The 11,404-nt window shown below is 44.6% G+C and overlaps 1 protein-coding gene and 1 pseudogene across 1 annotated transcript in view; one reads left to right on the top strand and one right to left on the bottom strand.

The window, feature by feature from the left end:
* The first annotated feature begins 4,055 nt into the window (after positions 1 to 4,055).
* Positions 4,056 to 11,404, top strand: part of UBR5 (ubiquitin protein ligase E3 component n-recognin 5) — a 164,612-nt gene continuing 157,263 nt past the window's right edge. Inside the window, exon 1 of the mRNA XM_006897174.1 lies at positions 4,056 to 4,117. Within this exon, the coding sequence (XP_006897236.1) occupies positions 4,056 to 4,117 (62 nt within the window). The remainder of the gene's footprint in view (positions 4,118 to 11,404) is intronic.
* The window catches only part of LOC102851472, a 52,688-nt pseudogene continuing 45,512 nt past the window's right edge, over positions 4,229 to 11,404 (bottom strand).

Genomic DNA, 11,404 nt, shown 5'->3' on the forward strand with positions numbered 1-11,404 from the left:
TTATCTCATTGAGGGAATTTCTCTCCTTTGCTGACGCTTCACCTTTTCAAGCATGATGTCTCTTTCCAAGAAATAGCATCTCCTAACAACATGTCTAATATACATGTGATGAAGCCTCACCGTTTTTGCCTCCAAGGAACAAACACTCTCTAATTCTCCAAGACCTATCAGTTAGTACTTTGGCAGTCCATGAGCGATTCAGCACTCTTCTCCAGCAGCACAACTCTGATGCATCAATTCTTCTCCTGCCATCCTTATTCACTGTCCAGCTCTCAGATGCATAGCAGGTGACCGGAAATGACATGGTTTGAATCAGGTGCACCTTCGTTTTTAAACTGACATCCCTGCTCTTCAGGGAACTCTGGGGGCTTACTGGTTAAGAAACTGTGCTGCAATCCTAAAGGCATGCAGTTCAAATTTTCCAGCTGCTCCATGGGAGAAGGATAGGCAAGCTCCTCCTGTGCTTCTGAAAACCTGCTGGAGGGGTCATCTATGAGTGGGTTTAGACTCCACTGTACACCACCACCACCGCCACCACAACCACAACAACATTGGCTCTTCAGGGCATTGGAGGGGTCCCTGACAGCAGACATTCACAATGCTATACATCTCCTGATCGCCTGACTGCTGGTTCCAAGAGTGACTGTGGATACAGGCAAGATGAAATTGTTGACAATTTAAATCTCTACCTATCATGATACTGAATCCTGGCGCAGTGGTGAGAATGTTTGTTTTCTTGATGTTGAGATGTAATCCATATTGAAGGATACAGTCTTTGATCCTCTACAGCAAGCACCTCAGATCCTCCGATTTTCAGCAAGCAAGGTTGTGTGATCTGCATAACCCAGGTTGTTGATAAGTCTTCCCCCAATCCTGATGCCACACTCTTCATATAAAGTCCAACTTCTCTAATGATTTGCTGAGTACACAGATTGAGTAGTTGTGGAGAAAGAATACAGCACTGACACACACCTTTCTGAATTTTAAAACCATATAGTGTTCCCTTGCTCTGTTCAGATAACAGCTTCTTGGTCATGGTATAGAGTTTGTATTGTATATGGATAGTATTTTATCATTCAAAAATTGTAATTCAGGATAAATCTTAGTCTTTTGGACTATGGGTGCAACATTACTCTTCCTCAATATTTCATACCCAGCATAGTAGATCAGATGATTGTCAGATTCAAAGTGGCCAATCCAGTCCATCTCAGCTCATTAATGCCTGGAATCTTGGTCTTCATGCATTCCATTTCATTTTTTAAAAAGGTTACTGGGACCGACCACAGATTTAGGAGTGGGTAAATCAAGCGAGAAGGAAGATAGAGGCAAATGACAATAAAGGACAGATTTGGTAAATAGAGAAAAAAGGCAGGACACGGGCACAGCATGCAATTGGTTCTGGGACAAATGTAAAAATATACTAGGTTTAAGCCAGAAATTCTATTTGCCCAGAATATATTGAAGGCTCAGCATAAGTGATTTTCCTTAATTCTCTTGGCTGGAATAACTTCCTTCTTTAATTCCATAGTACTTTTATTGCATTTATCACATCATATCTTTCTCAAATGGCTTTGAATAGTCTGTTCCTTCTAAATTATTAACTAGTCGATGGCAGCTGTGGTATAGGAGAAAGAGCAATGGAATCAGAATAAAAAGACACTGGTTGAAGTTTAAGTTTTAATACCTATGTGAGTTGAGTGTGGACAATTTACTTCAGGTGTCTGGCTCTCAATATCCTCATGTAATGGGGACACCACCATTGGCTACAAGTTGTGCTGGAGAAGAGTACTGAATATAGCAAGTCTGTTTTGGAGAGGGTGAAACCAGGTTGCTCCTTGGAGGCAAGGATTTTGAAGCTCTACCTCATATACTTTGGGCATGTTGCCAGGACATCATGCTTAGAAGGGGGGAGAGTCAGTGCAGGAGTAGATGGCCCTGGATGAGATGGAGTAACACAGTGACTGTACAATGTTTTCAGGTGTGTAAGACCTTGAAGTGGGCTCAGAATAGAGCAAATTTCAGAGCCATTGTTCTTAGGGTCACTATGAGGTGACTTTGATTGCACATAACAATGTGATTTGACATATACCAAAGGTGTGTAAACTGGTAGTCAGCAGAAAGCTTTTACTTGCTGAGCTTAATATGCTAACTTATTATGCTTTAGGTGTTCGATATACACATTGTTGATGTGGAACTCTATTGCTATATTAAATAATAGTCTACAAGTAAGAAGAGGTGAAGGGACCACAGTTGGTTCAAATAATTTACTCAAGGTAAAAAATGAGCTAAGTAGTAGCAGTAAACTAATACTCAAATCGGGTCTATTTTAAAACTAGCAGTCTCCACTGGGCCACCTGTCTGTCCACGGCTCACACTGCATGCAGTTGTTTCCGGGACAAATCTAAACAGTGGCTTGAGATCACTCTTGGTACTGATCAGTGCCATTGTTGGACCTGGGGGCCTACAAAAGTGTTCCCACATCTATTTTAAGGTTTGATTTGTAAGTAAATATCCATATATTTTGCTTAAAGAAATTTCCTAAGCAAAAGGGTGTGTGTTTAATGCATTTACAGAGAAAAAGGGTTAATATCCACAAAAGCATTTTACAGAATCCTGATTTAACGAACATCCACCCACAAGGCTACGTAAGTAAGTAGCTTTATGCTTTCAATTTTTGCCTTCACATTTCAGTTTCTCAGATGTACTTGACTTTTTGAAGAGACCATAAAAGCCTTGGGAAGAAAGCGATGTCCAATTTCCAGGAAAAAAAAATGCAGCACATAAATCCGTTGAGATATTTCCAGGTAGGACTCCACGTTGCAGACACCCTTTGTAGAACAGATATCATCTTTCACTCGAAAATAATACAAATAAAATAATGGATCATGCAGATCAGCAAATTATCTGAAATGTCCATTTCCCCCCCCCCCCTTTTTGCCGGTATAGGGGGGCCGTCGGGAGAGACCGCATAGAAAAGACGTTACCGCAAAATCAGCTCCAAGATCCAACCGTCACCTTCTGGCAAGGCCCTTATATAACTACCTTACTTCTCCAAGAAAACAAGCTGTTTCTCTCTGACCCCTGATCTGATACTACACTTCCAGTTTAAGGACAACCGCGGATCAAAGGAGGGAAACAACAAAACACCCTTAAGGGGTCTGCAAGCATAACAGAGGTGGCCCCAGGGAAATTAGGGAGGACGCGGGGACCTCCCCCACTGCCTTCCCACCTCCCTGGGGACACGCGTTCCCCGCCTCCCGGGCTCCCGCCCGCCCCGTGCGCGCCCTCCGCCGCTAACACGTGCTCCCCGGAACACTCACTCCCGAGCCGTCTCGCCCCCGGAGGGTCGGGCTCGGGAGCCGGCCAGCCCTATCGGCGCGCGCCTTACAGCGTCGTGGTCCGACAACGTTAAGCCGCCCAATCGAAAAGGCCTCCCCGCCCGTTCCCCGGAGCCCCGCCCCTCCGCAGCCGAGCCCCCGCCCGCCGGTCTCCTCCCTTCGCCTCCTCCCGTCCACCCCTCCCCCGCCGCTCCGGAGCGGAGCCTGCGAGACGGAGAAACTGGGGCAGAAGTGAAGATGGCGGCGGCGGTGCTGGCGGCGGCAGTGGCGGCTTCTTGCTAGTGACGCGCGGTTCGGGCTCGGCTCACCCTCCCAGCTCCCCCAGCCCGGATCCCGTCCGCCGCCGGGACCACCCCGACCCCGCAGCCCGCTCCGCTTCGCTCGCCCCTGCCCAGTCGCCCCTCTCCCGACGCCCAGCTGCCGCTGGCGGCGGCGGCGGCGCCGCGCCTCGGATCCCGGCCGCCGGCCTCGCACTCCTTGGCGCTGTCGCCGGGAGCGGGCGGCGCGTTGATCCGCCCTCCTGCCCGCCCCGCCGGCTCTCCGGGCCGTGGCTGCGCGCCCGGCCGGGAGACGGCGGTGGCCCCTGCGCATTTGCTTCCCTCCATTAGGGGACTGGAAGGCGGCGGCGACTGTGGGTTTTGGGGAAAGGAAGAGGTCTCGGGGGGTGGCCGAGCGCGGGAGGGGCCGTCCTCGGGAGGAGGACGAGAAGGAGGCACCATGACGTCCATCCATTTCGTGGTTCACCCGCTGCCCGGCACCGAGGACCAGCTCAATGACAGGTAATGGGGCCGGCGGGCCGGCGGGCGGGGGAGGGGCGCCTCCCCTCCCCCACGGGCCGCGCCGCTGTTTACGCGCCGGCCGCTCGCAGGGGGGTCCCCGCTGCCCCCCGGTTAGGCCCCTTCCGGGGCAAACTTCTTGTCCCGGGAGGTGCGGGGGGCGCGCGGTGTAGACGGGGCCCGCGGTGCGGACGGGAGAGCGCGCTGCAGGCCCCCGCCCGGAGCGACCGCGTTGAACTCGGCGGAGATGGGGGGCTCCTGCTCTCGGGGGGCGGGCTGTAATTACCGCCGGGCTCAGGCCCGAGGAATCCATATTAGTCAAAGTTGAATTGAGACAGACAATGCGGATGGGGGATGGTGGAGGTAAAAAAGAGAGGGAAGAGGAGAAGCGCGGCCAGGGGCCCGGGGCTCGGCTGGCCCGGCTCTACCTCCCCGGCCGCCCGGAGCTGGGTGCCGGGGAGCTGGGTGCGGAGGGCCGGACGGGAGCTGCCATCCTGGGGGATCGGGGTCGGGGGGAGATGCTGATTCCCGGCAGATCGCGGGGGGAGGGAGGAGCGCCATGATTATTGTTATATTATTAAATTTGAGCCCCTGCAGTGAGGCTTGCCTGCCCGGGGAGGCGATGCATACAGGCGGGCGTCGGGGAGTGGAGTCCCTTTGCTGCCCCTCTCTTGAAACGGTGCTGGCAGCTCATCCTCCCCGGCCCCTGCGGTGCGAGCCTTTTTTTGTTCCCCTTTTTATTCTAATGATAGTGTTTTCCTGAGTTGTAATTTGACAGCTGAAAACCTTGCGTAGAGTCAAAGGAAAACTCTTACGTTTGCAGTTCGCAATGCTGCTTTTCTTAACACGCTGTTTGTTTCTAGGATGGGTTAGCAATGGGTGGAGGAGGAATTAGGATTTTTTTTTTCCCCCCTGGTCTTTCATAAGAAAGCTGTTTTGGCTGTGGATTCCTCCCCTTCCCTCCTCCACGATTCCCTGCCAGTTTAGGATATTGAATTGCAGGACCACATGCTCACAGGGAACTGAGATAAAGCCGGAAAAGTTCCTTCACTGTTGCAAAAGCAAAACAGACTCAGAAGAGGCTGAGGGAGGCCTCCATTAAAGCATGGCTTAGAATCTAGGACTCGGATCCAGTGTTTACATATCAGAGAGTGGACATCTAAGCCCCTCATCTCCAAATGCCGCCACCTAGATTTCTTTTGAGTGTAAAGGCTATCTGATTGTAAGTTTAGAAGTTAAAATACCGTTTTTGCTAAGTGACCCGGTGACATAAGTTGCATGACACCCTGTTTGTCATGTGCTTCCTGGAGGGAGGAAATTGGCCTCTCTGTATGTGCTTTACTACTGACTTAGGTCGGTGGGCAGTTTTTAAGCCCAGAAAGCTGACAGCTTAATTTCTAGCACTGGGTTTGGATTTTGTCTAATCGTTGTTGGTAACCATATAGTATTTAATACGTTGGTGAAACTTTTGGGATGCATTTTGAAAATGTTAATTATCTTCGGCTAGCACATGGTTCCTTTAAATACTGAAATTAAATTTTAAGTTATTTGTTTCACTATCTTGTTAAGTGATCCCTATTTTGGTTTTATTTCACTAATAGTTTACCAAAGACTTTAACATAAGATCCTTTGTAAATCTTGAGATCATTTTCTTTAGGGAGTATAGCTCTGCTGTCATTTGTAAAACAGAGTAGTGCCAAATGTGTAGCTTGTGTTATAACTTTAGAAAATGGCACAAGAGAGATTAGAATTAGGATGTTTTCTGTTTTAATCCTAATTTTGTTTATTATAGATCCTGACCAGTTTTCTATGCTATGTAACTTGTGTTATATCTTAGAAATTGCAGGACAAGAGATGAGATGAGGGTGTTTTCTGTATTAATTCTAACTTAATTTATTATAGATCTTGACGGGTTTATTTAGTGGACCGGGCATGCCAAAACCTTTTTTTGTAGTTGTTTTGGGCATCTGCTTAATTTTTGATCATTTCTTTTTGCTTCAACTATCTTGAAAATTTACATGTGTCTTTTTTACAGCTACACATTTCCACTTCCCATTTCTTATATAAACACCTAGTCAGCTTTGATTTTTTTATTCTAATAAAAAATTAAGATCATCTTGCATTTTCTTGTATTTGTCTTAAACCATAAAATGTGTGTGTGCTTCAGTGTGCTAGATAACATGAAAAAAAAAGTGCTGTAGCTGAAAATATAGGCACCCCTCCTGTCTAGTGGCTGTAAAAAAGTCTTATCTGTCGAGATTGGCTTTGTAAAGGCAGCATTTAAGACAGCCACTCAGTGAAGTGTAGTAAGCCTGTGATTGGGACCTGTTCTGTCTTCCCCGTTCTCAAGAGAAGATGTGTTTTACACACCTACTAGCACACTTGTACAGAATCAGCCTAGTTTGAAAAAAACTGTATCCAACAGTTGGTTGGGTTTCGGGACCCTTTTACTGAACTAGTTCTCATTTTTCATTTTCAGATGAACACTTAATCAAAGTTTAATAGGTTTTGGTAATAGAAAAGAGTGTGCTGTTACAACTTCTACTTTTTCATATGGGAAATAGGTCTTTTATGATACTGAATGTAGGTGATAGTTGTGGACAGACAAAAGTAAAACAAATTCATTCCTGTCAAATTGGTTACGACTCATAGAGACCCTGTAAGACAGAACTGCCCCTTAGGGTTTCCAAGGCTATGAATATTTATGGCTGCAGACAATCATATGTATAGTTTGAATTTTATGTGAGAATGTGTGTTTTATGATAAACACAAGCTAAATGATAAGTTTTACGTGAAAAAAGCACAAACTATTCTGTAAGATAGAGCAGACAGTATGGGACTGCAAACAGATTGCCCATAGGGGTTTTGAAACATCAATATTCTTGTCCCCAAATAAGTTTTCACTCTTTAAATAGTTACATTATGTTAAAAGTAAAATACTTTGTTCAGTGTAGTAGGCTAGAGTCAATCTCCGGCATCTATAATCTGCTCAGTATAAAGTAAAACAATTGCATTCAGTATTTTCTTTACAGTCCTAGTGCACACATTGGATTGGAAATCTTTGCGTTTATTCACTCTGGGAGACGAAGTAATGAATGAAAGAAGGTAGAGGTGGCTAAAAAAAATAAATTAAGAGTTTAGGTCACATTGTGGCTTCCCCAGGGATTACCTGTCTCCTGGCAGCGTGTTGTGTACCACAGAGTTGAAATTGACCCATAGTGGACCCTCTGGTGGGTTCTCAGAGGCAGTTAATCACAAAGGAGATTGCCTGTCCTCCTGCAAAGCAGCTGGTGATCTTGAACCATGTACCTTCCAGATTGCAGTGCAGCTTCTTGCCACCAGTCCACTAGAGTTCCCCTGGCAAAGTAGGTGGGCTTTTACTAAATAGTCATTGATTTAAATTGAAACCCTACAGGGTTCAAATACTTTTGTGACATTTTTATTTGCTTTTGATGAATTTCTTGAGATAGGGTTGGATTCCTGCTTAAAATATTATCTCCATGAAATTACAAGATGATACCAGCAACTTGTTTCTCTGCACGATGAGTTTGGGGAAAGAATTGGAAATGCCTGTAGAAATCATGTAGCTGTGGTTGCTGAGTGGTAAAAGAGTTGTACTGCCAACCCAGAGATGTGTGGTTCGAATCTACTAGCAGCTTTGTGAGAAGATGTGCAGTCTCCTTTCATGTAGTTTACTGCCTCTGAAAATCTTCTGGAGGGTCAGCTGTCAGTCTTTGTTAAGACTCTGTGGTAAACAAGTCATGTAGACCAGTCTTTTCACGTCCACATGAAGAAATGAGCCCAGAGCATTTACTTATTTACATAGTGAGCTACAGGCCCATGAGGTCCTATTCATGAGTTTGGCCTTTTAAAAATTTCTTCTTTGTTAACATGACGTTCATTCTGGGTTTGTTCTGCTCTGTGAGCTGTCTGCCTTAGATGGTGAGAGGTGGCCTCTGAGCAGATACCTGTCTTTGTGTTTTGGCGTTCACCTTCCTTAAAACCCTCCAGGGTTCCGCATTCTTTGTGCCCTGGCCAGGGAGCTCACCCTCTTAACACTATACTCAAATTAGGTTAGAAGTCCTTTAAGGAGATTTTGTATGACTTGCTTCCCTGTGCTGAAATTATGTCTCAGGATGCCAGTGACTGATCCAGAGCAGTTCTCATAGTCTGTCTATATGTGGAATGTTCTTGGGAGCTCTGCTTGCCATTGTAATGTGTTCTGTAGTTATAAACAGTCTTGATTGCAGTTGTCATATCAGAAGAGTTTTTCTGCAGGGAGTTTTCCCTTGAGGTTCTTTTAAGCTATCAGGTAAAGAAGTACAGACAGGAGTTTGTGATATGGAATTCCCAAATCTAGGCTTGACTCAGCCCTGATAATTATAAACTGTGTGCTGGTATGTAAGTCATTTAACCTCATAGAAGCCCAAACCTCAGCTTCTGTTGTTGCCAAAGACTCCCTTCTCTAAATGAAAGCACAGTAAGTAGGATGGTGAAGCTTCGCCACACATACTTTGGGCAGGTTGTTATAAGGGGCTTCCTTGGAAAGGGACATTATGCTTGGAAAGGTGGAAGGTCAGCAAAAGAGTAAGACCCTCAAAGAAATGAATTGACTTAGTGACCACATCAGAGGGCTCAAATATGTCAAAGGTGTTGGTTTAGGCTAGGGCAGGATTCAGATCTGCTGTTCATAGGGTCACTATGTGTTGTACTCAAGCTGATGGTACCTAATGACAGCACAACTCACCTGTAGTCTTGTGAGGAACAGTTAAGATGTGAAATGAAACACAAATATTATAATGTGGATTCTGAGGATAATATTTTTAAGGCTTTTTTTTTAAACAACTTTTAACTGCTGCTATTTTTCTGACTTCCAAATGGAAAAACAAAAATGGGAACTCAAAGAAAGTGCCTTAGATTATCATCCTTATCATCAAGTTAAATCTAACTCTTTGTCCTAGATCAGTGATTCTGAACTGAGGGTGGTTTTTGCCCTATGTCCTCTGCCTTCTCCGAGGATGTCTGGCAGTGTTGGAGACATGCAGTGAGGTGACTGCTGCTGATGTCTAGAGGTCTGGAATGCTCCTAGATACCCTATAAAGCACAGGACATCCCTCCACTCCCATCCCCAACAAAAGGAATTCTCCAGTTCAAAATGTCAGATTATCTTGAATACATAAAGATAAACATGGAAATGCCTTTTACAAAGGAAGGTTCTAGCAAAAGACTTTTTTAGTCTTAAAATGTGGCTGTTTAATTAAGATTAAATAAAATTAAAAAAGTCAATTCTGGTCATTCCAGTCACATTTCCATATTGGCCAGCACCAGTGTAGAACACCATGGAAAGTTCTTAGACACCACTGACATATAAGTGCTTTTGTTGAGTATGACATCTCAGGCATGTACTCATCCTCTAAATAGGAGCTAAACAAAAGGTTGTGATGGGGAGAGAGTGCAATTGAAAGCTGCCTGAAATGTCACCATGTTACCCCCAAACCCACTAATTTAGTCGATATTGTAGGCTAGATAGACGTTTGATTATTCAGAGTGTTATGTCAATAATGCTAAACTGCTAGAAAAGGTGAGTTCAAGGAATTTACCTGAAATAATTAAATGCCAAAAACAGCAGATGCCCTCTGTGAGGTGGACTGACAGGTACGGCAGCAGTGAGCATGGCACTGGTAGGACAGAGGTTCCTTCTGTTGTGCTTGGAATTGCTCTGAGTCAGAGCTGATTCACAGCACCTAACAACAACAAAAGGAAAAGAGTTTGATATCCAAACAAAAAAAAAGGAAAACCAAAATAAACAAGGGCAAAGGGATAGTAGAAAACAGTGACAAGATCATATGCTTAGGAACAAACAGACTCCTGGAGTACACTGAGGAATAGGGGGGTGAAATGAAGAGAAGTCAGATTTTTTTCCCCCACTGTCATGTAGAAGAAGTGAGATTGGCAAGACTTCCTCTTTCATGCTTTGGGCATATTGGGCGGGGGGCAAGTCCTTGAAGAAGGACGTTGTATTTGGTAGTATCCGTGAGAAGATGACCCCCACCAAGGTTAGGGCACAGTGGTTGCTGTAATGGGGGCACAGCCAAGTACAGCAGTGAGCGGAGGGGTTGCACAGATGCAGGGTGGCTTCCCAAGTGGGGGCCTGCTCCTGGCACCTACCAACAACTAGGTTATATAGGAGATAATCTCCAAAGGAAAGTTTAGTCACTGAAGGGTGTTTCAGATTACACTTGAGTAAATTTTGCAGGTTATGTTGAAGGGAACAAATCCGTGTTGCTGGAACTTAGTAGAATTATAAACTGCCTTTTCCTCCCCTCCCTTCCCCCCCTATATTTAAAAAAAATCCTTTATTTTTTTTGTTGAGATACATACAAGAAATTATACTTTAATTCTGACTTCTACATGTCAGAATTAATTGGTAACATTATTCTTTGAAATGATACAGATGTATCTTGGAAAAAGTACAGCCAGAGTGATCCTTGGGGAAGCTTTGACTCATATACTTTGGGCATGTTACTAAGAGAGGCTATTGTTTGGAAGGGAGTGTCATGCTTGGAAAGGTGGAAAGGTCCGCAAAAGAGGAAGACCCTGAATGAACTGGATTACCACAGTGACTGCAGCATTTGGCTCTAGTGTGTTAGATGATGAGGATGGCATAGAATAGGGCAGATTTCAGGTCTGCTCTTCATAGGGTCATTGTGAGTCTTACTCGACTTGACAACACCTAATACCAACAGCAGCAACTGCATTGCACTCTTTGAGCTGTGCAGCCATTCCTGCCTTAATTTTCCAGGTGGTTCTACCCCATTACCAATGAACTGCCTCCCAAGTCTCTAATCTTTTCAAATTGTCGTTTGACAGTTTGATCCCATATAGTTGTCACATATACTTTTGATTGAGAAAAAGAAATTATACTAGATTTCCAACATCTTGACTTTTCTGATCGACTAATAACAGCTTCCTTGCCTGACTCAGTGACTGTGAACTGCTGGCTTAGCTTTATATTTTATTTTTAAGCTTTCTCTGGAATATTTCTAAGTTGCTTATGGAAAATTTCAAATATATTAAAATGAGCATGCATCTGTCTGTTAGCTAACTTGAGCATTTACCAACTCATAGCTAGTCTGGTTCTTTTCCACCATTTAATCCCTTTTATCATATAATTTAATTGATTAATTTTTGGTATGAAGATTTGCATTTTGAAATTAATCTTGATAAAGCCTCAAGGGGGAAAAACCGCACACTTAAAAATTTTTTTTTTACCAAAGAAAAATTCAAAAT

Source organism: Elephantulus edwardii, unplaced genomic scaffold (genome assembly GCF_000299155.1).
Source record: "Elephantulus edwardii isolate Elephantulus edwardi_28Jun2011 unplaced genomic scaffold, EleEdw1.0 scaffold00202, whole genome shotgun sequence".
NCBI lineage: Eukaryota > Metazoa > Chordata > Mammalia > Macroscelidea > Macroscelididae > Elephantulus > Elephantulus edwardii.